The 26,588-nt window shown below is 48.0% G+C and overlaps 2 protein-coding genes across 2 annotated transcripts; one reads left to right on the top strand and one right to left on the bottom strand.

Annotated features, from left to right (window-relative positions):
• Positions 1-5,856: 5,856 nt before the first annotated feature.
• Positions 5,857-19,617, top strand: ABHD1 (abhydrolase domain containing 1). Its single transcript, XM_089657730.1, has 8 exons — positions 5,857-7,206; positions 7,886-8,046; positions 12,576-12,758; positions 14,391-14,436; positions 14,511-14,623; positions 16,648-16,821; positions 16,949-16,997; positions 19,345-19,617. Exons 1-8 carry the CDS (start codon positions 7,096-7,098, stop codon positions 19,615-19,617), a joined length of 1,110 nt encoding a protein of 369 aa, XP_089513856.1. The 5' UTR covers positions 5,857-7,095.
• Positions 19,618-23,314: 3,697 nt separating this feature from the next.
• Positions 23,315-26,556, bottom strand: AARSD1 (alanyl-tRNA synthetase domain containing 1). Its single transcript, XM_089657785.1, has one exon. It carries the CDS (start codon positions 25,829-25,831, stop codon positions 24,596-24,598), a length of 1,236 nt encoding a protein of 411 aa, XP_089513911.1. The 5' UTR covers positions 25,832-26,556; the 3' UTR covers positions 23,315-24,595.
• Between the last annotated feature and the right edge of the window lie 32 nt (positions 26,557-26,588).

The following is a 26,588-nucleotide window of genomic DNA, read 5'->3' on the forward strand; positions in this document are numbered from 1 at the left end:
GCTGGGACAAGGTCATCTAGAGCCCAGGGTGAACATGCCAAATTGTGCCCCCCCCCCAAGATGTATGAGAATTATGTGTCAGCAAACCCCCCACCACCGCAAAAAAAAGTCCACAAATCCCCCCTCCTAGCACAAATTATCTTCCCCCTCCCAACACAAATCCCCCCAGATCACTACTACTAGAAAACCTCCCTGAATCCTCCCTTCTTGCACAAATACTCTTCCCCCCTCCCAACACAATTCCCCTCAAATCACCACTCCAATAAACCGCCCCAAATCCCCCCTCCCAACACAAATCCCCCCAAATCACCACTCCTACTAAACGTCCCCAAATCCCCCCTCCTAGCATAAATACTCTTCCCCCCTCCCAACACAAATCCCCCCAAATCACTACTCCTAGAAAACCTCCCCGAATCCCCCCTCCTTGCACAAATACTCTTCCCCCCTCCCAACACAAATCCCCCCAAATCACTACTCCTAGTAAAACTCCCCAAATCCCACCTCCTTGCACAAATACTCTTCCCCCCTCCCAACACAAATCCCCCCAAATCACCACTCCTACTAAACGTCCCGAAATCCCTCCTCCTAGCACAAATACTCTTTCCCCCTCCCAATACAAATCCCCCCAAATCACCACTCCTAGTAAACCTCCCCAAATCCCCCCTCCTAGCACAAATACTCTTCCCCCCTCCCAACACAAATCCCCCCCAAATCACCACTCCTAGTAAAAGTCCCCAAATCCCCCCTCCTAGCACAAATACTCTTCCCCCCTCCCAACACAAATCCCCCCAAATCACCACTCCTAGTAAAAGTCCCCAAATCCCCCCTCCTAGCACAAATTCTCTTCCCCCCTCCCAACACAAATCCCCCCAAATCACCACTCTTAGTAAAAGTCCCCAAATCCCCCCTCCTAGCACAAATACTCTTCCCCCCTCCCAACACTAATCCCCCCAAATCACCACTCCTAATAAACCTCCCCAAATTCCCCAGTAATGAGGTGCTGGGGGGGCACAGTAATGGGGGAGACTATGGACAATACTGGGGGACTAAGGACAGTAATTGGGGGGACTGAGGACAGTAATTGGGGGGACTGAGGACAGTAATTGGGGGGCTTATGGATAATAATACGGGCCTGAGGACCGTAATGGGGGTGCTGAGTAAATTATTGGGGGGACTGGGGACAGTAATGGGGCACTGTGGGGGGGGGTGACTAAAGACAGTAATGGGGAGCTGTGGGGGGAGCTGAGGAAAGTATTGGGGCTGAGAGGGGGGAGCTGAGGACAATAATAAGGTGCTGGGGGGACACAGTAATGGGGGAGACTATGGACATTAATGGGGGACTAAGGACAGTAATTGGGGGCTTAAGGATAGTAATACGGGCCTGAGGTCAGTAATGGAGGGCTGAGGAAATTAAAGGGGGGACTGAGGACAGTAATGGGGCACTGTGGGGGGGGGGGTGACTAACGACAGTAATGGGGAGCTGTGGGGGGAGCTGAGGAAAGTATTGGGGCTGAGAGGAGGGAGCTGAGGACAATAATAAGGTGCTGGGGGGGACACAGTAATGGGGGAGACTATGGACATTAATGGGGGGGACTAAGGACAGTAATTGGGGGGACTGAGGACAGTAATTGGGGGCTTAAGGATAGTAATATGGGCCTGAGGTCAGTAATGGGGGCGCTGAGGAAATTAATGGGGGTTGACTGAGGACAGTAATGGGGGAACTGAGGACAGTAATGGGGGAACTGAGGACAGTATTGCAGGGGAATGAGGACATTAATGGGCTCGCTAAGGACATTATTGGGGGGGGGGGGGACTGAGGACAGTAATGGGGGCCTGAGAAAAGAAATTGGGTCACTGAGGACATTAATGGGGGGAGAACTGCGTTGATACGCTAGCCTGCTCAGTGCCCTACTGCCTCTCTTGCTGGGGGGGAAGGACACCATGTTTTACTGCACCAACCCTAGTGATGCCACTGGCACTCACTGTATACAGATGCATCCTCCAATCACATTGGTGATATTTTATGGTGATTCCATACTTCACCATGTATGGAGACCCATTGGAATATGGTCTTACGTCATTGTGTTTAAGGCCCGTGCTCTTGGACATCATTCACATGCACTCCAGAAGAAGAAAGGGTGTTTGCGAAACACGTCAAGCTTCTTATGTGTGTGGGCCAGTTGAGGGCAGGTGAACCTTCCTCCATGTTTCCCATCAACTCATTGGGTGCCAAGTCTCGGTCAGATAAGAGGACTACCCTCTTCAGGGCTATGCTGGGCACCTGTAACTGGATCACTTTCAATACACATGGGGTACCTTTACATTGTGCCGTTTTCATCAATGCCGTAGGGCAAGGCTAAGGCCACCTTCGGGGAATACATAACCCTAAAGCAGGCCTCTACTATTAGAGATGAACATACACCATGTACACTTGCACCATAACTGTTCCTCATTGAACTCTGGTCCCCATGTAAGTGTACATCTTTCTACTGTTGCTTCCAATTAGGCGGGCCGTGCTGATCGTTTTCCCACTACCAGTCCCGGTAGCAGCATGGAACCCCACCATGCACGTAACGCAGGCTCCAATGTGCACTTGACTTTAACTCTTGAACTTCCATGCCTCTGTACAGGATGGGGACCATTGCCGTACAGTTCCGCTCCGGTTGCTGTGGGAGACAAAAATCTGGCATTGGGAGTGCCGACAACATCTCCCTCACGGTACAGGCAGTTCCACCTATAACAGGTACACGTTTCCGACAGACTGCTTGCAGACCTTCGTTGCGTATAGGAACCACACTAGGATGACTCTTAGCATCTTGATTCTTCATACCCCATGTGCTAATGACCCAAACCTTAGGCCATAGTTGCAAGTTCTTGCATTGCACCCCTTTGAGTAACTTCAGACCAGGTGGGAACAAAGTTTCAAAGCTTTACTGAACATCTCAAACAGCAAAATGAACATCTCAAAGTCCAACATGCAAAACAGAATTTTTCCTACGTCCCTATTCCTAACTCAGGCTATGTGCTGCCCCTGCATACCTGCAAAAGGTTGAGTCCATTTTCAAAAATGACCATCATGGGCATTACCAGCAGCTGGTGTCTTCGGGGTGAACACCAGGTCCCGAGGACCTCCTACATTATGATAGGCTCCCAGAAGTTTGCTTTGGGCTTCCTCTTGACAGCAGCCGGGTTCTGGGCTCAAAGATTTGGTCCCGCTCAACTTCTCTCTTCTTTCCCTTCTCTCTGGTGCTCTCAGACCCGGTGCTCCAGGTCTTTCTCTCTCTTCTGGACCACTGTCTCTCTTTTATATCACAGGATCAGTGGGTCAGACCCAGGGGCGGACTGACCATTTGGAAACTCGGGCACTGGCCAAGGGCCCGGGGTCAGTAGGGGGCCTCATGAGATGCCCCTGGTACCTTTTTCATAGGCTTTTTTGAGTTTGGGCAAGGACACAGGGACCCATGATCCCCTATTGCCCGGGGGCCCCATGAGTTGTCAGTCCGCCCCTGGTCAGACCTAGAGATAACCCACCAAACCGGGAAAGGCATTAACCCTCCCATCCAGGGCAGCACCTAACTAGCACTTTTTTCAAACTGCCGATATGCGGACCTACTTTGTAAAAACAAGAATGTTCTCTGTAGTACAGATAACAATGATACCTGGGTCTAATACATGGAGATGGTCACTACTATTACTACTATGTCTTTTTTTTAATTATTTTGTACAATAAACGTAGTATTTTATGGTATATTTTCTCTTTTGTTGGCTTCACTCACTACCTGTATGCCTTCCCACAGTCCCTTTGTTTTGTGTTATATATATATTGATGGGGTGTGGGCATAATAACATGGTATCATCTTCCTTTATCCAGTTTTCAGGCATTAGTGGCCAGCAGAATACCCCTCCCTCCATTTCCAGGCATTAGTGGCCAGCAGAGTACCACGCTGCCTCTATTTCCAGGCATTAGTGGCCAGCAGAATACCACCCTCACTCCATTTCCAGGCATTAGTGGCCAGCAGAATACCACCCTCCCTCCATATCCAGGCATTAGTGGCCAGCAAAATACCCCTTCCTCCATTTCCAGGCATTAGTGGCCAGCAGAATTCCCCTCCCACCATTTCAGGCATTAGTGGACAGCAGAGTACCACGCTGCCTCTATTTCCAGGCATTAGTGGCCAGCAGAATACCACCACCCCCTCCATATCCAGGCATTAGTGGCCAGTAGAATACCTCTCACCTTCCATATCCAGGCATTAGTGGCCAGCAGAATACTAACCCCCTCCATTTCCAGACATTAGTGGCCAGCAGAATACTAACCCCCTCCATTTCCAGACATTAGTGGCCAGCAGAATACCACCCTCCCTCCATTTCCAGGCATTAGTGGCCAGCAGAGTACCACCCTGCCTCTATTTCCAGGCATTAGTGGCCAGCAGAATACTAACCCCCTCCATATCCAGGCATTAGTGGCCAGAAGAATACCACCACCCCTCCATATCCAGGCATTAGTGGCCAGCAGAATACCTCTCACCTTCCATATCCAGGCATTAGTGGCCAGCAGAATACCTCTCACCTTCCATATCCAGGCATTAGTGGCCAGCAGAATACCACCCTCCCTCCATTTCAGGAATTAGTGGCCAGCAGAGTACCACCCTCCCTCAATTTCCAGGCATTAATGGCCAGTAGAATACCTCTCACCTTCCATATCCAGGCATTAGTGGCCAGCAGAATACCTCTCACCTTCCATATCCAGGCATTAATGGCCAGCAGAATACCCCTCACCCTCCATTTCCAGGCATTAGTGGCCAGCAGTATCCCACCCTCCTCCATATCCAGGCATTAGTGGCCAGCAGAATACCACCCTCCCTCCATTTCCAGGCATTAGTGGCCAGCAAAATACCCCTTCCTCCATTTCCAGGCATTAGTGGCCAGCAGAATTCCCCTCCCACCATTTCCAGGCATTAGTGGCCAGCAGAGTACCACCCTGCCTCTATTTCCAGGCATTAGTGGCCAGCAGAATACTAACCCCCTCCATATCTAGGCATTAGTGGCCAGCAGAATACCACCCCCCCTCCATATCCAGGCATTAGTGGCCAGCAAAATACCCCTCACCCTCCATTTACAGGCATTAGTGGCAGCAGAATATCACCCCCCCCCCCCCTCCATATCTAGGCATTATTGGCCAGCAGGATACCCCTCCCTCTATTTCCAGGCATTAGTGGCCAGCAGAATACTAACCCCCTCCATATACAGGTATTAGTGGCCAGCAGATTACCCCTCCCTCTATTTCCAGGCATTAGCGGCCAGCAGAATACTAACCCCCTCCATATCCAGGCATTAGTGGCCAGCAGATTACCCCTCCCTCTATTTCCAGGCATTAGTGGCCAGCAGAATACTAACCCCCTCCATATCCAGGCATTAGTGGCCAGCAGAATAACCCTCCTCCCTTTTCAGGCATTTGTGGCAAGTAGAATATTCTACCTTTCTAGGCCTTCCCCTCCACCTTTCCAGGCATTAGTGGCATGTAAAATACCCCCCCCCCCTCCTTTTCAGGTATTAGTGGCCAGTAGAATATTATGTCCCCCTTCCAGGCTTTAGTGCCAAGCAGAATATCCCCCCCCCCCCCCCCCCCCAGTCATTAGTGGGAAAAATCTATTTCGATGTTTTCATTTCCATTTTTTTTTTTAACAGAACTTTAAATGGAGAATTTCTCATCCTAGTAAAATCTGCAGGACGGAGCGATCCTCTCTGGGCAGTTATAGGTTAACCAAACCACCCTGAACCAAGATGGCTGCCCAGAGCTCTAGCTGGGAGGGCTTGTTACTTCCTGTGGGCGGGGCTCTGGCATTGCTAAATGAAACTTGCTGGGGAGAGTTACATTGTGTCACATTGACTGAATAGGATCACCGGCAGGTCCTTGTGTGATTGGTGATTGATCTGTGTGTCATTAATGATAGATTGGTAACAGATTGGTATGTGATCAGTGACAAATTATTGTGTGATCGGTGACAGATTGGTGTGAGATCGGTGACAGATCGATGACAGGTTGGTGTGATCGGTGACAGATCGGTGTGTGATCAGTGACAGATCGATGTGTGATCAGTGACAGATCGATGTGTGATCGGTGACAGATTGGTGTGTGATCAGTGACAGATCAGTGTGTGATCAGTGACAGATCGGTGTGTGATCAGTGACAGATCAGTAACAGATCAATGCGTTATCAGTGACAGATCAGTGACAGATCGATGCGTGATCAGTGACAGATCGGTGTGTGATCAGTGACAGATCAGTGTGTGATCGGTGACAGATTGGTGTGTGATCAGTGACAGATCAGTGTGTGATCGGTGTCAGATCGGAGTGAGATCGGTGTGTGATCAGTGACAGATCGATGTGTGATCAGTGACAGATCGATGCGTGATCAGTGACAGATCAGTGTGTGATCGGTGACAGATTGGTGTGTGATCAGTGACAGATCAGTGTGTGATCGGTGTCAGATCGGAGTGAGATCGGTGTGTGATCAGTGACAGATCGATGTGTGATCAGTGACAGATCGATGCGTGATCAGTGACAGATCAGTAACAGATCGATGTGTGATCGGTGACAGATCGGTGTCTGATCAGTGACAGATCAGTGTGTGATCGGTGACAGATCGGTGTGTGATCAGTGACAGATCAGAAACAGATCGATGCGTGATCAGTGACAGATCGATGCATGATCAGTGACAGATCAGTGTGTGATCAGTTATAGATCAGTGACAGATCAGTGTGTGATCGGTGACAGATCGGTGCGTGATCAGTGACAGATCAGTGTGTGATCAGTGACAGATCAGTGCGTGATTGGTGACAGATCGGTGTGAGATCGGTGTGTGATCAGTGACAGATTAGTAACAGATCGATGCGTGATCAGTGACAGATCAGTGTGTGATCGGTGACAGATCGGTGTGTGATCGGTGAAAGATCGGTATGTGATTGATGACACATTGGTGATAGATCAGTGTAATCGGTGACAGATGATTGTATGATTGATGACAGACTGGTGACAGATCGTTGTATAATTGATAATAAGTGACAGATCGGCGTATGTGGTGTAGTCAGTAACATGTCGGTGGAATGGCGGCTCCCATCGTCTCTTCCCAGCCCCCCTCTGTCTGCACTGCTCCTGGGGGTCGGTGTCACCTGGGGCTGCTACTACCTGCACTACATCTGTAAGGTCAGTGTCACCGTCGGCCATGTACATCCTCGGGACTCCGACAGTCATTAATGGGGGACAGAGCTGAGACACATACATGGTGAGACTTGATCTGCCCAGACTCGGGGTTTAGGTATGAATGGGGTGGAGAGGGGTTAGATCCTCTGTCCGCAGTTTATTCCTTTCTGTGTCCCTCCTGGGGCGATTTACCCTCTGTCTGTCCTGGTGTCACTAAGACAGGAAGTGATGGGAAATTTCAAAATGTCACCAGAACAGGAAGTAGTGAGTTTTTTTAAAATGCTGTCACCAGAACCAGAAGTAGAATGTCAGAATGTCACCAGAAGAAGAAGTAGTGAGTTTTCTAAAATGTCACCAGAACAAGAAGTAGTGAGTTTTTTTTTTAATCGATGTCACTGGAACCGGAAGTAGAATGTCAAAATGTTGTCATCAGAGCAGGAAGTAGTGAGTTTTTTAAAATGTTGTTACCAGAACAGGAAGTAGTAAGAATTTTGAAATGTTGTCACCAGAACAGGAAGTGATGAGAAATTTCGAATATGTAGACCTGGCAGAGTTACAACCCCCCACCCCCATCCATAACACGGGATGGACCATACACAATGCACACTGAGGTTGGACAATATATTTCCCTTCTTCTCTTCTATAAACCATTCACCCATCTCCTGCCTGTGATTGGTTGCAGAGACCGCGCCTGGTGGCAGCAGGACGTCTCCGCCAGTTCCTGGAATCTCACTGCCCCGTGGTGAGGAGCGACTACCGACCGACGTTCTGGTGTGTAGGTGGGAGACTCCAGACCATCGTCCGAGTACTACTGCTATCCCGACCCCGACCTACCTACAGGAAGTAAGTGACAAGGACTCCTTCTAAAGGGGGACTCATTCTGGGTCTGTACACCCGCTGTGCCCATTATGGGGGGTTCCCACCATCCCTGTGCTGAGTTCCCGGGTCTGTACACCCGCTGTGCCCATTATGAGGGGTTCCCACCATCCCTGTGCCGAGTTCCCAAGCCCGTACACCCGCTGTGCCCATTATGAGGGGTTCCCACCATCCCTGTGCCGAGTTCCCGAGCCCGTACACCCACTGTGCCCATTATGAGGGGTTCCCACCATCCCTGTGCCGAGTTCCCGAGCCCGTACACCCGCTGTGCCCATTATGAGGGGTTCCCACCATCCCTGTGCCGAGTTCTCTAGCCCGTACACCCGCTGTGCCCATTATAAGGGGTTCCCACCATCCCTGTGCCGAGTTCTCGAGCTAGTACACCCGCTGTGCCCATTATGAGGGGTTCCCACCATCCTTGTTCTGAGTTTCCGGGTATGTACACCTGCTGTGCCCAATATGAGGGGTTTTCACCATCCCTGCACTAATGTAAGGGGGGTCTGTGTTACATTATGGACATTTTTTAAACTTTTTATAGGAATTTGGTGATTACTATCATATAGAGTGATGGGGAAGGGGAGGGTAAGAATGATCCCCATTGGGTGTCACATGATCTTGGCACATTCCATTCTTTTATTTAATATTATATCTATAAATAGGATTTTTATTCAGGGTTCCCCAAGTCATGAAGATGGTTTTAGGGGTTCCTCCGGCTTTCTATGGTGATATATACAGTATCTCCCATAAATGAGTCCCCCCATCACATTTGTGTAAATATTTGATTCTCTCTTTTCATGTGACAACACTGAAGAAATGACACTTTGCTACAATGTGACGTAGTCAGTGTACAGCTTGTATAACATGTAAATTTGCTGTCCCCTCAAAAGAACTCAACACACCGCCATTAATGTCTAAACCGCTGGCAACAAAAGTGAGTCCACCCCTAAGTGACAGGGTCCAAATTGGGCCCAAACTGTCAATGTTTTGTGTGGCCGCCATTATTTTCCAGCACTGCCTTAACCCTCTTGGGTATAGAGGTCACCAGAGCTTCACAGGTTGCCAATGGAGTCCTCTTCCACTCCTCCATGACGACATCACAGAGCTGGTGGATGTTAGAGACCTTGCGCTCCTCCACCTTCCATTTGAGGATGTCCCACAGATGCTCAATAGGGTTTAGGTCTGGAGACATGCTTGGCCAGTCCATCACCTTCACCCTCAGCTTCTTTAGCAAGGCAGTGGTGGTCTTGGAGGTGTGTTTGGGGTCGTTATGTTGGAATACTGCCCTGCGGCCCAGTCTCTGAAGGGAGGGATCATGCTCTGCTTCAGTATGTCACAGTACATGTTGGCATTCATGGTTCCCTCAATGAACTGTAGCCCCCCAGTGCCGGCAGCACTCATGCAGCCCCAGACCATGACACTCCCACCACCATGCTTGACTGTAGGCAAGACACACTTGTCTTTGTACTCCTCACCTGGTTGCCGCCACACACGCTTGACACCATCTGAACCAAATCAGTTGATCTTGGTGTCATCAGACCACAGGACATGGTTCCAGTAATCCATGTCCTTAGTCTGCTTGTCTTCAGCAAACTGTTTGCAGCCTTTCTTGTGCATCATCTTTAGAAGAGGCTTCCTTCTGGGATGACAGCCATGCAGACCAATTTGATGCAGTGTGTGGCGTATGGTCTGAGCACTGACAGGCTGACCCCCCACCCCTTCAACCTCTGCAGCAATGCTGGCCCCACAGACAGGCTGACCCCCCACCCCTTCAACCTCTGCAGCAATGCTGGCAGCACTCATACATCTATTTCCCAAAGACAACCTCTGGATATGACACTGAGCACCTGCACTCAACTTCTTTGGTGGACCATGGCGAGGCCTGTTCTGAGTGGAACCTGTCCTGTTAAACCGCTGTATGGTCTTGGCCACCGTGCTGCAGCTCAGTTTCAGGGTCTTGGCAATCTTCTTATAGTCCAGGTCATCTTTATGTAGAGCAACAATTCTTTTTTTCAGATCCTCAGAGAGTTCTTTGCCATGAGGTGCCATGTTGAACTTCCAGTGACCAGTATGAGAGAGTGAGAGCGATAACACCAAATGTAACACACCTGCTCCCCAATCACACCTGAGACCTTGTAACACTAACGAGTCACATGACACCGGGGAGGGAAAATGGCTAATTGGGCCCAATTTGGACCTTGTCACTTAGGGGTGGAGTCACTTTTGTTGCCAGCGGTTTAGACATTAATGGCTGTGTGTTGAGTTATTTTGAGGGGACAGCAAATTTACATGTTATACAAGCCATACACTGACTACGTCACATTGTAGCAAAGTGTCATTTCTTCAGTGTTGTCACATGAAAAGAGAGAATCAAATATTTACACAAATGTGAGGGGGGGACTCACTTCTGGGAGATACTGTATGTATATGGCTCTTGATGATTTTGTCTCTCTCAGATGCTGTGCTGTGATTGGACGATCTCTGATCTCTTCTGCACAAAATAAACAAAACTTACCAAACTAGAAGCAGACTAAAGTCCGGTGGTGTGTGAGATGGGGGCGGAGTCAGTGGAGCCTCTGTATTCCGGAGGTCAATGTACACCCAGTACCAACATCCAACTACTAGAGTGTACACCGCCATGGTGTATGTGGCATATGTCCTTCATATGGATGTAGAAATATAATATGTTCTGATTGGTGTCATAATATTACCAAATTGGTGTCATGGAGGGTGAGGTTCTGGGGATGAAGGTATCTATAATCCCCGGCACTGATCACCATCCCCCGCACTGATCACCATCCTCATCATTAATCGCCATCCTCATCATTGATCACCATCCTCTGCACTGATCGGTATCCCCAGTACTGATCCCCAGCATTGGTCTCCATCCCTGGCACTGATCCGCATCACAAATCACTATGCCCAGTACGGTACTGATCACCATCCCTGGCACTGATTACTATCCTCAGCACTGATCACCATCCCTGGCACTGATTACTATCCTCAGCACTGATCACCATCCCTGGCACTGATTACTATCCTCAGCACTGATCATCATCCCTGGCACTGATCACTAGCATTGATCTCCATCCCCAACACTGATCACCATCCCCAGTACTGATTACTAACCTCAGCACTGATCACCATCCCTGGCACTGATCACTAGCATTGATCTCCATCCCTGACACTGATCACCGTCCCCGGTACTGATCACCGTCCCCGGTACTGATCACCGTCCCCGGTACTGATCACCGTCCCCGGCACTGATCACCGTCCCCGGCACTGATCACCGTCCCCGGTACTGATCACAATCCCTGGCACTGGGTCGCTCTCAGGAGCTCAGTGATTCCAAGCGTGGTCCCGTGATAGGTTGTCACCTGTGCAATAAGTCCATCCGTGACATTTCCTGGCTACTAAATATTCCACGCTCAACTGTTAGTGGGATTATAACAAAGTGGAAGCAACTGGGAACAACAGCAACTCAGCCACCAAGTGGTAGGCCACGTCACATGACAGAGCGGGGTCAGTGCATGCTGAAGCGCACAGTGCGCAGAAGTCACCAACTGTCTGCAGAGTCAATAGCTAAAGACCTCCAAACTTGGTGTGGCCTTCAGATGAGCCCAACAACAGTGCTTAGAGAGCTTCATGGAATGGGTTTCCATGGCCGAGCAGCTGCATCCAAGCCTTACATCACCAAGTGCAATGCAAAGCGCTGGATGCCGTGGTGTAAAGCACGCCGCCACTGGACTCTAGAGCAGTGGAGACGTACTCCCTGGAGTGACCAACCACGGTTCTCTGTTTGGCAATCTGATGGACATGTCTGGGTTTGGCAGTTGCCAGGAGAACGGTACTTGCCTGACTGCATTGTGCCAAATGTAAAGTTTGGTGGAGGGGGGATTATGGTGTGGGGTTGTTTTTCAGGGGTTGGGCTTGGCCCTCTAGTTCCAGTGAAGGGAACTCTTAAGGCGACATTTTGGACAATTTCATGCTCCCCACTTTGTGGGAAGAGTTTGGGGACGGCCCCTTCCTGTTCCAACATGACTGCACACCAGTGTACAAAGCAAGGTCCATAAAGACATGGAGGAGCCAGTTTGGGGTGGAGGAACTTGACTGTCCTGCACAGAGTCCTGACCTCAACCCCATAGAACACCTTTGGGATGAATTAGAGCGGAGACTGCGAGCCAGGCCTCCTCCCCCGACATCAGTGCCTGACCTGACAAATGTGCTTCTGGAAGAATGGTCCAACCTTCCCATAGACACCCTCCTAAACCTTGTGGACGGCCCTCCCAGAAGAGTTGAAGCTGTTATAGCTACAAAGGGCGGGGCCAACTCAATATTGAACCCTACGGACTAAAACTGGGGGGCCATTAAAGGTCATGTGTGTGGAAAGGCCGGCCGACCAATACTTTTGGCAATATAGTGTATATATATATGTATATATACTGTATGTGTGTGTATATGGTATATATGATGACGTCTTTTACTGTCTCCCTGCACAGTGAGGTGATCAGCACGGCAGACGGTGGTCAGATCTCTTTGGATTGGACCGACAATGAGGACAGCACGCATTTCCCAGAATCCTCCTCTCGTCCTACAATCCTCCTGTTACCAGGACTGACTGGGAACAGCCAGCAGTCCTACATCCTGCACCTGGTTCGGCAGGCCCACACCAACGGATACAGGTGAGACCTTCCATGACAACCAATCACAAGCCAGGTCTGACCACAGCACACAATGAAAGAAGAAATCTGACTGGCTGTTATGTGGGACGTAACCAGGGGCAGACTGACCATTCGGGCACAAGGGCCCGGGTCAGTAGGGGGCCCCATGAGATGCCCCCGGTACCTTTCATAGGCGTTTTTGGGTGTGGTATGAGTGTGGGCAAGGACACAGGGGCCCCATGATTTCCTATTGCCCGGGGGCCCCATCAGATGTAAGTCCGCCCCTGGACGTAACCCACACGCACAATACTTAGGCAGGTGGCAGGTCGCCCCATCTGGAGTGATCACATACAGTTCATATTTCTTTGATCTCACATCAGCCAATAAGTTGGAAGCAGCAGATGTAGAGCAACACTGTATCCAATACAATCAATCTGCTCACAATCTAAGAATGACCCAATCCCATCCATCCTAAGCCCTGGTTCACACCAGTGTGGCTTGTCATGCGATTTGACAGTTTCAAATCACATGACAAGTTGCACCCTATTGTCGGCAATGAACCTGTTTGAATGTAGTTCCTGCACTATTTTTTGCGATTTCAGGTGCAACTTCCATAGACATCTGTGAATGAAATCGCACAGATGTCTGTCAAGTCACACTTGAAGTCGCATTGACATGCAACTTTGTAATTGTGCAACTTCAAGTGAAGTCACACGATTTCAAAGTTGGATCCAGTGTGAACCAGGGCTAAGGGTCACCATACACAATACAATGTATCCAATGCAATCAACCTGCTCACAATCCGAGATCTACAACCAATTACCCGATCCCTTGATTTGCTGCAGTTACTTCTAAAGTAGTTCTTTCACGACTTTTTCTGCAGTTTTGTTGCGATTTCACATACATAGAATAAAATGCAAATCGCCAGAAATCGTTGAAAATCTTCACAAGTCGCCACAAAGTTTTCAGAAATCGCATCTAATGAAGGTGAACGTCGGCGTCTTAACACATGTGATTTGCTGCAGAGCGATTTCTAAAATAATTCTTGAATAATTTTTTTGCAGTTTTGTTGCGATTTCACATACATAGAATAAAATGAAAATCGCAAGAAATCGCTGAAAATCTTCACAAGTCGCCACATAGTTTTCAGAAATCGTACCTGAAATTGCATCTAATGAATGTGAATGTCGGTGTCTTAACCTGTGCGATTTGCTGTGGCGCAATATCTAAAGTAGTTCTTGCGTAACTTTTTCTGCAGTTTTCTTGCGATTTCACATGAATAGCATAAAATGGTACTCCTGTACAGATCACCTATCGCGAACTGTCACCAATTTTATTATTTTATTATATTATTATTTTATCATTTTATATGTTATTACCGGACTGGAGTATATACCTTTTAGCACTGCACTTTTCTTATATATGTATCTTACGAGGTTTTATTTTGGTTGCCTTTTATGTGCTACAGCTGCTACATCACTAAGCGCTCACTGATTCTATTTACTACATGCCAAAAAATAATACACTGAAATGCGTGGCCCCTAAACTCCTGCACCCCAAATCAATGGCACCGGCATTCAGCAGTGCAAAATGGCCGCGGTAGTTCCCCACACATTGGCTGGCTTTGTGACGAGTCCCTCTTTCTCTTGGCAGGTGCGTAGTGTTCAACAATCGCGGTTTCGGAGGAGAGGAGCTCTTGGTGAGTACCAGACGTTGGCGCAGGTGGTGGAGATCCGGGGACGGCGGATTTTATAAGTTTTCTTCTCTCTTCAGACTCATCGGACGTTCTGTGCCGCTAACACTGAAGACCTGAGCAGGGTGGTGGAACATGTCCGGAGTCGCTACCTTGGGGCTCCTCTGTTGGCGGTGGGGGTCTCGATGGGCGGGTGAGTCCACCAGAGCATTTTGTACATATGTGTTTGGTGGGACATCTTTAAATCTGGAGGAACTGAATAACGGAGGTGCACCACATCATACCACCCAGGGGCGGACTGACCATTCGAGCACTCGGGCAGTGCCCGAGGGCCCAGGGTCAGTAGGAGGCCCCATGAAATGCCCATGGTACCTTTTATAGGCTTTCTTGGGTGTAGGACACAGGGGCCCTATGATTGCCCGGGGGCCCAATGAGTTGTCAGTCCCCTCTGATGCCACCCTTCTAAAACCCAACTCCACTTGACCCATTTGATCGCCAGGACAGGAAGTCACACCTAGTACACATAATGAGAATATTGGACGAACCATTGTCCATTTTTTTAACCACTTCAAGTCCGGACACTTTCACCCCCTTCCAGCCTAGGCCAATTTTCAGCTTTCAGCGCTATCACACTTTGAATGACAATTGCGCAGTCATGCAACACTGTACCCGTATGAATTTTTTAGCATTTTTCCAAGACAGATAAAGCTTTATTTTGGTGGTATTTATTCACCGCTGGGATTTTTATTTTTTTTTGCTATATAAATGAAAAAGTCCAAAAATTTTGAAAAGTTTTCTTATAAAATTTTGCATATAAACAATATTTCTTCGTAAATCTTGGCCAAAATTTATTCCATTATCTTTTTAGTAAAACAAAATAAAACCCAAATTAGTTTATAACCAAAAGTTATAATTTTTAAACATTTTTAATTTTTTTTTATATTATTTATGTTTTTTTTGTTTGTTTTTTACATACTGTCACCCTAGCAGTACAGCGTCACCATAGTGACACTGTACTACTTGTGGGGGGTGATGAAGATTTTTTCTTTTTACACTGATTGCGTTTACACCCATAAAGGCTGTAAAAGCAATCATTTCTCCTTCTCTCTGGCTTCATTCCTGCAGCCATTGAGAAATACTGTGAGAGCTGTGATTGGTCACAGCTTGTCACATGGTACAAGGCAGTTGTGAATAGCCCTGTACCATGTGATCTCTGTGATCATTCACAGATTTCACACGTAGTAAGCAATGATGTCAAAAGTGACATCTTGCTTACTACTCTGCATGTGATCACTGATTGGCCAATCAGTGATCACATGATTGGGACCTCGCACAGAGGTCCAGTACGACGATCGGTGTTCCACAGTGTCCGGAGGACACAGTGGGCACCGGATTGCGGTGCTTTGCGCTCCCAGGGAGCGCGCACAAGCAGGGGGCGGGGAGGACGTTTATAAACGGCCACCTGACCCTGCACTGCCACCGCCTGGCCATTTATATACAACGGGCGGTGGTTAATTTTTTTGCATGCTAGGCTCATATCGAAAAGGAATAGGTTACTAAAATTCTCATAGAACAGAATAGAACTTCAGAAGTGATGTAATGTATTGCATTGTAATGTATTCGTTCGTTTCCGAGCATGTGTGGTCTTTATCAATTTTTTTCGTAAAAATACTATACTAATACACGGAAAATCGCTTGTTGTGTTATCTTCCAAGAAATATTTTCATACTTGTTCCTTTGGATATTTTCACATGAACTGTCATGATAGGCTCTCGAAAGCTGCGTACTAACGATCAAATTATCGTACGATCACTCGCTTGTGTCCAATATTCTCATCATAGGCATTAGGCAGTCACTTCAATAGAAAACAGTTATGTCGCTGGTTATTTTTTTTATAGCTGTCCATGTCCTGGTTCGGTGATTTTCCTTCATGTCCCATGTGGTCACTGGAGCAGGAAATGAGGGAAAATCAAGCAGAAAGCACCTGACAGGAGTTCAAACCCTCCCCCACTTCATCTAAAACTAGAGAAAAGTGTTGGTGAGATTTAGGCTGCGAGCTAAGTATTGTATGTCCTCGTGGAAGGAGATAAGAGTCCAGCAGTAGCCGTAGGTATGGAATATGTTTCCCTCAACCCCAATAGCAGAACTTTGGGTCACTACTATGGGGTATGGGGAGGTTGCAGGTTCTATGTTTTAGCTCTTTATTTTACCCTCTAGGATGGTTCTTCTGAATTATTTGGCCTCTACCGGATCCAGGTCTCACCTCCAAGCTGCGCTGGTGTTCTCCACTCCCTGGGACGTGTTTGCATCCACCACTTCACTGGAGAGGCCACTAAATTACCTCTTATTTAACCGAAACCTGGCCTCCGGCATGCGGAACACCATACTTAAGTAAGTAGTGGCCACCAACCACATAGTGTGCGATCTGACATTTACGTGTCCATGGTTGACCTGTTGGTCGGCACCTTGCTCTGCCATAGCTCTTTCTATGTTCATGGCTCATTTTCTTTCATCGCAGGTACCGGGACATCATTGGAAAGGTTATGGATGTGGAACACATATTACAGGTAAGATCAACATCAAAAGAAGGATTCAGAATGTTCCAGACCCCAGCATCCCTTTCCACTGAGCCAAAATGTATTTGTAGATGAAAGAGGTAAAGGAGGCCAAGGGAACTTTCTATGAAAATAAATTTCATGAACAGGATAGGCAGGCCTAGAGAGGCCAAACCAACTAAGGTGGAGACCTCTCTTGTGAGGGGAAGAAGGGAAAATCATTATTAAGGAGTCTGAAAGAAGGAGTTCCTTGGAGGACATGAAATTATAAAGAAGTCTGTTGGGGAAAGAGTTTCTTGGTGAAGAGGAAGCTCTTGCAAAGTCTATTAGGGAAAGTGTTTCTGTAAGAAGAGGAAGATCTAGAGTAGTTTTTTGGGTGAAGTTTGATGAAGGAGTTCTCGAGAGGGGAGGAAGCTCTAGAGAAGCCTGATAAAGGAAGGAGTTCCTAGGAAGAGGGGAAGCCCTAGAGAAGTCTGATGGAGGGAAGGGTTTCTGGGAGGATAGGAAGCTCTAGACCAGGGGTAGGCAACCTGTGGCTCTCTCGCTGTTGTGGAACTACATTTCCCATAAGGCATTGCAAAGATTACAAAACTGACAGTTACAGCTATGACTTGCAGAGGCATGATGGAACTTGTAGTCCTGCGGCTCTCAGGTTGCCTACCCCTGCTCTAGACTAATTTAATAGAGGAAGAAGTTCCTGGGAGAAGAGGAAGCTCTAGAGAAGTCTTATGGAAAAAGGAGTTTTTGGGAGGAGAGAAAGCTCTAGAGAATTATGATGGTGGAAGGAACATCTGGGAGGAGAGGAATCTCTAGAGAAAGATGATGGAGATTCTGTGAGGTAAAGCACCTTTATAGAGGTCTGGTGGGGGAAAGAGTTTCAGGATGGAGAGGAAGCTCTAGAGTAGTCCGATGGAGGAAAGAGTTTCGGGGAGGAGAGGAATCCCTAATATAGACTGATGGGGGGAGATCTGCAGGAGAGGAGTCTCTATAGAAGTCTGATGGAAGGAGCAGTTACTGGTAGGAGAAATGCACTAGAGAAGCCTGACGGAGGAGATCCTGAGAGTAGAAGAGGCTCTAAAGAAGATGGAGGAAGGAGTTCCTGGTAGAAGAGAAAGCTCTAGAAAAGCCTGATGAAGGGAGGATAGTAAGCTCTTGAGATGACTGATGGAATTGGATGTTCCTGTTCGGAGAGGAATCTCTAGCAAAGTCTAATGGAGGGAAGAGTTCCTGGGAGGAGAGGAAGCTCTAGAGACGTCTAATGGAGGGAACAGTTCCTTGGAGAAGAGAAAGCTCTAGAGAAGTCTGATTGAGGGAGGAGTTCCTGGTAGGAGAGGAAGTTTTAGAAAAGTCTAAAGAAAGGAAGAGTTCCTGGATGGAGAGGAAGCTCTAGAGAAGTCTAATGAAGGGAAGAGTTCCTAGGAGGAGAGGAAGCTCTAGAAAGCCTGATGGAGGGAGGAGTTCCTGGGAGGACAGAAAGTTCTAGAAAAGTCTTGTGGAGGGGATCCAGGGAGGAGAGGAAGCTCTAGAAAAAAGTGTTATGGTAGGGTTCCCGGGAGGAGAGAAATCTCTAGAGAAAGCTTACGGAGGAAGGAATTAGTGGCAGGAAGGGAAGAAGCTCCTTGGAGTTGAGGAAGCTCTAGAGAAGTGGATTATGGGTAGAAAAGGATAATGAGATGACATTGGCTGGGTATTTAGTATAGCAGGAGAGAACGCTCTAGAGAAGCCTAATAGAGGCTGGAGAGGAAGCTTTAGAAAAGCCCAATAAATGAAGAAGTTCCTGGTGAGAAAGAAAGCATTAAAGAAACCCAATGAAGGGAGTCCCTGTGAAGGGAGGAAGCTCTGAAAAAAAAAGCCTGATGGAGGAAGCAGCCAATGGTACGAAAAGGGGAAGGGAGGAGAGAAAGCTCTAGAAAAGTCTGATGAAGGGAGGAGAAGAAGCTCTAGAGATGCCTGATAAATGAATCAGTTCCTGGTGAGAGCGAAAGCCCTAGAGAGGCCTGATGAATGAAGAAGTTCCCAGGAAGTGAGAAAGATTTAGAGAAGACTGATGGGAGGAGTTCCCAGGACTTCTAGGAAAAGTATTTTAGGGGAAGCAGTTCCTGGGAGGAGAGGAAGCTCTAGAGAAGTCAGTTGTTGGCAGAAGAGGACACTTGGGAGGTATGGGTTGGGTGTCCAGTAAGGGTCTTTATCACGGATTGATGATGCTAAACATTTTAGATCTGGTCACAGATGGCAGTGTTCAGCTTCCTGTGCACCCCAAGATATTATCAGACCCTAAGAAAATGTTTCTCATTAGAACCCTACTGGAGCTCCTCTTCCTTTCTCATGTTCTCCATCCTTGGTTGTTTTCTGATTGCAGTCTCGCTCCATCCGGGAATTCGATGAGCGATACACCTCCGTTGTTTTTGGTTACCGGTCATGTGACGACTATTATCACCACGCCAGTCCCTGCAACAAGCTGGGAAAAGTGAGGACACCAGTACTGTGTGTGAATGCTGAGGATGACCCTTTCTCTCCTCCACAAGGTACATCTCCATCCTTTCCAGGACCTCACAGTGCTTTGCTGCCTCTCACAGACAAAGAGTTGGGTCCTACAGAACATCCAGAGTGTGACTGGTCTATGGGACAATAATGCCCAAAAACATCTGGTCACCATTTTACTATGCCAACCATCCAATGTATGTACAGCTAGTATAAGAACCCATCTTTATATTAGCTTCCTCAAATATCTTGCATTGCAACCAATTAGGCACATTGCATGGTCCTGCTAATCTAACACTGGGAACTTGCTGACAGGAGAACAGGGTGGAGTGATGGCTTATTTAGTGTTATGATGCTGCTTCATTGTCCAGTTGGCAGACCTGGGGGCAGGTTGCTGGCCAAGCTTAAGGCAACCATATACAGTGGGGAAAATGATTATTTGATTTCCTGCAGATTGTGTAAGTTTGCCCATTTACAGAGAAATGAAGGTTCTATCATTTTTATCTTGGGTGTATTTTAAATGAGAGAGACAGAATATCAACCACAAATCCAGAAAAAACACACGATACAAATGTCATAACTGAGCTGCAGTTCAGTAAGTAAAATAAGTATTTGATCCCCTACCAACCAAAAATAATTCTGGCTCCCACAGATTGGCTATGTGCTCATGTGGTACACAGATTATTCCTTACAATTTAGGAAGGGGCTTCTAACGACAACTCATTATGTGTATAAAAGACACCTGTCCACAGAATCTTTGTCTTCCATTCAAACCTCACCACCATGGGTAAGACCAAAGAGCTGTCAAAAGATGTCAGGGACAAGGTTGTAGACCTGCACAAGACCATTGGCAAGAAGCTTGGTGAGAAGGAGACAACTTTTGGAGCGATTATTTGCAAATGGAAGTAATACAAAATAACCATCAATCGCCCTCAGTCTGGAGCTCTATGCAAGATTTCACCTCATGGGGAAAGGATGATCATGAGAAAAGTGAGGGATCAGCTCAGAACTACACGGGAGGAGCTTGTGAATGATTTGAAGGCAGCTGGAACCACAGTCAACAAACAAACTATCGGTAACACAATACATGGATTGAAATCCTGCAGCGCCCACAAGGTCCCCCTCCTCAAGAAGGCACATGTACAGGCCCATCTGAAGTTTGCCAATGACCATCTAAATGATTCAGAGAAGGATTGGGAGAAAGTGCTGTAGTCAGATAAGACCAAAATTGAGCTTTTTGGCATTAACTTGACTTGCCATGTTTGGAGGAAGAAAAATGCTGACTATGACCCTAAGAACACCATCTCTACAGTCAAGCACAGAGGAGGAAGCATTATGCTTTTGGGCTGTTTCTCTATAAAGGTACAGGCCGACTTTACTGCATCGAGGGGCCATGCATTCTAAAATCTTGGATGATATCCTTCTTCCCTCAGCCAGAACACTGAAGATGGTTTGTGGATGGATCTTCCTGCATGACATTGACCCAAAACAAACCACCAAGGCAACTAAAGAGTGGCTCAAGAAGAAGCACATTAAGGTCATGGAGTGGCCTAGCCAATCTCCAGACCTTAATCCTATAGAAAATGTATGGAGGGAGCTGAAACTTTGAGTTGCCAAGTGACAGCCAAGAGACCTTAAGGATTTAGAGAAGATCTGTAAAGGTGAGTGGACCAAAATCCCTCCTGAGATGTGTGCAAACCTGGGAACCAACTACAAGGAACGTCTTACCTCTGTGCTTCCCAACAAGGGTTCCTCCACCAACTACAAGGAACGTCTTACCTCTGTGCTTGCCAACAAGGTTTCTCCACCAACTACAAGGAACGTCTTACCTCTGTGCTTCCCAACAAGGGTTCCTCCACCAACTACAAGGAACATCTTACCTCTGTGCTTCCCAACAAGGGTTCCTCCACCAACTACAAGGAACGTCTTACCTCTGTGCTTCCCAACAAGCGTTCCTCCACCAACTACAAGGAACGTCTTACCTCTGTGCTTGCCAACAAGGGTTCTCCACCAACTACAAGGAACGTCTTACCTCTGCACTTCTCAACAAGGGTTCCTCCACCAACTACAAGGAACGTCTTACCTCTGCGCTTCCCAACAAGGGTTCCTCCACCAACTACAAGGAACGTCTTACCTCTGTGCTTCCCAACAAGGGTTCCTCCACCAACTACAAGGAACATCTTACCTCTGTGCTTGCCAACAAGGGTTCTCCACCAAGTACTAAGTCATGTTTTGCTTGGGGATCAAATACTTATTTTACTCACTGAACTGCAATTCCATTTATAACATTTGTGTCATGAATTTTTTCTGGATTATTGTTTAATATTCTGTCTCTATCATTTAAAATACATCTATGATACAAATGATAGACCCTTAATTTCTTTGTAAGTGGGCAAACTTACAAATTCTGCAGGGGTTCAAATAATTATTTTTCTCACTGCATGCTTACTAGTGTGGTAGTGACTGCATTTTACAGATGCTCAAAGTAAAGGTCAAGTCTGGCCAGAGTGATAACAACTAACTGGTGGATCCTGCCTTGTTCAGGCTCTTCCTGTTATAGAGTGACAACGCTATTCCTTTCTCCAAATTGCTCTCTTGTGTTGTCACTCTGTCCCACAGGTTTCCAATAGAGACTACAAGTGGCCATTTCAGCACACATTACACAGACGTAGTCAGCTTCAGAAAACCAGCCCTGAGAAACCCTATGCAACCATCGCTGGAATGCATGTAGACAGGAGGTGGCCGCAAAGAGGATGCAGAAGATCAGCTGATCATCTGTTACTCCAGATTCTGGTGATGCCACAGTATTTAACACCCGGCATTCCTGACCAAGAACTTTGCTCTGCCCCTTTGGCCAGTGAGGACATTCATCACACTAATGGGCCAATGGTGTGGCCAAGAAGGGTGGGGTCAGGAAGAGTGGTCAGTATCTGGGTATTAGGGCGCCCCTGGAATTTGGGGCTCCTGAGAACAGTTGAAGACATTGTGGTGCACGAAAATAGCTATTCAGGATCCAAGGATGCCATTTACGTGCATATATTGTTGACCCATAGAACAAGAATCCACCTATCTCTATAAGAAATATGGAACACCAAACACAGACATCTACAACAGGCATCTGTCAAAGTCTGTCCATTAATGGAAACCTGCCATGAGAGGAACATGGAGGCCACCACTGCTGACTGGCTTCTGAAAATGCCTGTCACGCTGATCCACTGATTTCAGAGGATCAGCATGACAGCCAAGCAACTAGCATTTTCATAAAGAAGTCAGCAATGGCAGCCCATTCTGCCTGTAATGACAGGTTTGATAGAAGCTATACACAATGTAACCAGACGTAAATGATCAAGCCCATGTCATGCTTGTCCTTCACCTGTTTTGGTGTGCCAGCCAAGGTTTTGAAGTGAACCTGTCAGTGCAGAAATATGGACACTGGCATTCTATTCATGGACATGAAACAAGCATGCAGCCAGTGAAATGCTGTGACACCCGATGTCCATCAACTAGTTCTAGGTCAGTGACTAGAGTAGTGATTGCAGGAGGAGGATGACAGAATCAGACCCTTCAAAAACTGGACACCAGTGGCAGCTTCCTTTAGTGTCACTCCACCCAGAACTGATGTTTCAGTGTTTAGTGGATGGGGTTTCTGGGCAACAGTTCTCTAATTAGAAGGGTTGTGAGTGACCTGCAGTAGGGTGGAACCGGCCAAGACCACCCCAGAGCAGAGGGACTACAACAACCCTTCCAGTGCTAGCAAATTCCAGATGAGGCTGATCACCTGCCTCCAGGAGCCTTGAACATTGGTGTATACTGTACCTTTGCATTGAGCCATCCAATCACGACAATAATTTCTGTTTTATGAATGATTTATTTTTGGCTGACAATTGTTACTCACTACAAGGCTGGAGCTACAGGGGAAAGGTTGATTGGCCAGACTGGATATTGATCACCAAGAGATGGAATATCCACATCCCTATGGGGTGAGCTACACAAGCAGTAACAAATTTAGGGTCACATGACCCATCACATGGTCCAATGACTGATCGCCGTGACTGCATGTTGCATGTATAGCTCTTCCCTCAGGGAGTCCTGTGTTCCACCCATGTAGAGATCCTTGAATGTTCTGAGCCATACTAGTAGGACATATAGCTGTAGTCTTTTAGAATGTAGTGCCCCCAGTCCATTAGAAGCCCCTGCGGAGGTCTTCACAGGATAGATCTTACCCCCCCCAGATTCACTGGAAGCCCACTCATCAGATCAAGACAGAACATACACTACCCTTCCCAGATCAATTGGAAGGCCCTTAGGGAAATCTAAACAGGACAGACCCTACCCCTCCAGAAACAATTAGAAGCCCCTTGGGAGATCTACATGAGACAGACCTTGTCTCTTCCGGATCTATTAGAAGCCCTCTGGGGTGATCTGGATGGGACAGACCTAATCCCTCCCAGATACATTAGAAGCCCCCCTGTGAAGATCTACATGGGACAGACCTTTCACCTCCTGGATCTATTGGAAGCCAACCGAGATGATCTAAATGAGACAAACCTTACCCCTCCCAGATCATTTAGAACACTGCCAGAAAGATCTAGAAAGAACAGACCCTACCCCTCCTGAATCTAATGGAAAACCTCCAGGGAGATCCAGAATGAACAGACCCTGCCCCTCCCGAAACATTAGAAGACCTCTTGGGAGATCTAGACAGGACAGACCTTACCCCTCCTGGATCCATTAGAAGCCCCCCAGGGAGATCTAGATGGGATAAACCTTATCCCTCCAAAATATATTAGAAGGTCCCCCGTGGAGACCTAGATGGGACAGACCCTACACCTCCTGGTTCCATTAGAAGTCCCCCAGGTAGATCTTGACCTTACCCTTCCTAGATCCATTAGAAACACCCCAGGAAGATTTAGATGGGACAGACACTACTCCTCCTGGATCTGTAAGAAGCCCTTGGTGAGATCTATGAGGGAAAAATCCTGCTCCTCTCAGATCTATTAGTAGCCTCCTAAGAATATCTAGATGGGACAGACACTACTCCTGGATCCATTGATAGTCCCCTCAAGGTGGTCCAGATTCTACCCCTCTCCCTATTAGCATCCTCCAGGGTGGTCCAGCCAGGATGGTCTCTATTGCTCGCTCTCAGTGGAGGTGACCTCCTGCACCAGTTTCTCTGCCTCTCCCCTCTGGCTCATTTTATTGGCTTTGCCCTGAAATCGGCCTGCCTTTCCTGCCCCTTTACCGTCCAAGATTTTACACACTCGGGGCCCCAGGTCGTCAACTATTCTGGGAGGGCCAGCCAGCAAGAAGAGCCCTGATGCCTTTTCATCCCCAACAGTCATGAATATGACAGTGTCCTCTGTTCCAATCTCATTGGCGATGATGTTCATGAACTCGTTGTCGCCCTCCTTACGGTGCAGGGAGAAGACTTTGGAACGGTCGGGGCGGTTCTTGAAGTCGTTGGCGATGAGTACAGCCAGATCTCTCAGGAGGCTCAGATTGTTCTTCTGCAGCATCTTCACTGACTTCTGAAGCTTGTCCACAGCTTCCACATGCTGCTCAGGTCCGTTCTTCAGCAGTGCAGTCAGGGAGCGCTCAGTTGCATAGCTGCGGGTGGCGTATTGCAGCAGCCGCTCACCAGCGATGAATATGAGGTTGGTCTTGTTCTTCTTGCCCTTTTCTGTCCCCAGGATCTTCACCGCCTGTAGGTCACTCAGGTTGGCCACATGCGTGCCACAGCACATGTTGGCATCCACACCCTTCATGTCAATGATTCTCACTGGCCCAGCATGGTCATCCGGCAGACCCCGGCTCCTCACCTGCTCAAACTCGGGGTCATCAAAGGCAATGATCCTCACTGTGACAGGCACACGCTGGCGGATCAGGCGGTTTGCCTTTTCTTCGATGGCATCTGCCTGCTGAACACTCACCACTGGCGTATCTAGCTCTATGGTGCTCCGCTGTCGGCCCAGCTCCCAGGACGTCGTCTTGTATCCATAGAGGGAGTCAGCAATGGCGGTAATTAGGTGCTGACCAGAGTGTTGCTGCATGTGGTCGAACCGCCGCTGCCAGTCCACCTTGACCAGCACCTGGGTGCCAGGCTGTAGAGGAGAGGTGAGAAAGTGGAAAGCTTCTGGGCCCTGGCGGGTGACACGCAGAACAGGACTTTCCCCAATGAACCCTCTGTCGTCAGGTTGTCCTCCTCCTTCCGGGAAGAGTACAGTGTCCGTCAGTGTTACATTGTATCCGGACAGGGTCTCCTTCTTTCCACCTCCATTGTCAATTTGCAGCTTGGCCGGGGTGCAGGAGACGACCTCTGCGGACAGCTCGAAGGCATAGCTGTCCTTCTGACAGTAGAAGGCCATGTCACCTCTGACCAGGTGAACAGTGCTTGTTTGATACCTCTAAACAGGTAGGTGGTCCTTGTGTGTCACCCCCGGCCAAATGAAAAGACCTGTTACCTTGCAGTCAGATGGGTCTTGTGTGTCACCTCTGATCAGATGGATGGTACTTGTATGCCACCTCTGACCATGCAAATGTTCCTTGTCACTTTTGGCCAAGTTGAGAGTCCTTGTGTGTCACCCCTGACCAGGTGGTTGGTCCTTGTGTGTCACCGATGACCAGTTGGACAGTCCTTATGTGTTAGTCACCGACTAGCCGAATTTGTGTGTCAGCTCTGACCAGGCAATTGGTCCAAATCACCTCTGATCAGGTTGATGGTCCCTGAGTGTAACCTGTGACCAGGCTAATATTCCTTGTGGGTACCTTAGACCAGGTTGAGGGTCCTGGTGTGCCACCTCTCACCAGGCGAATGTTGCTTGTGTGTCACTTCTGACCAGGTTGAGGGTCCTGGTGTGTTAGCCAGTAACCAGGCAACTGTTCCTTCTGTAAAACCCCTGACCAGGTTGAGGGCCCCACCGCCTAAAACATGGCCTTTACTTGAGCACACGGATGATGTCACCGAGCTCTCTGATTGGCTGTAGGCCTGGCCTGGGAGGAGGAAAACATTAACTCCTTTCCTCCCTGCTGATCTGCGTCTCCTGAGCTCCTTGCTCTGTATGAGCTCTGTTGGGGGAGGGGAGGGAAGAGTCAGCAAAGATAGGAAGAAGGAAATGTATCCAC

The sequence above is a fragment of the Staurois parvus genome, unplaced genomic scaffold (assembly GCF_062004578.1).
Source record: "Staurois parvus isolate SC_StPar_1 unplaced genomic scaffold, SC_StPar_1.0 ptg001026l, whole genome shotgun sequence".
NCBI lineage: Eukaryota > Metazoa > Chordata > Amphibia > Anura > Ranidae > Staurois > Staurois parvus.

Coding starts and splice junctions, on each gene's coding strand:
- ABHD1 (XM_089657730.1), top strand. CDS start 7,096: ATGTCGGTGGAATGGCGGCTCCCATCGTCTCTTCCCAGCCCCCCTCTG. Junction 7,207..7,885: donor ACCTGCACTACATCTGTAAG/GTCAGTGTCACC, acceptor GATTGGTTGCAG/AGACCGCGCCTGGTGGCAGC. Junction 16,998..19,344: donor ATGTGGAACACATATTACAG/GTAAGATCAACA, acceptor TTCTGATTGCAG/TCTCGCTCCATCCGGGAATT.
- AARSD1 (XM_089657785.1), bottom strand. CDS start 25,831: ATGGCCTTCTACTGTCAGAAGGACAGCTATGCCTTCGAGCTGTCCGCA.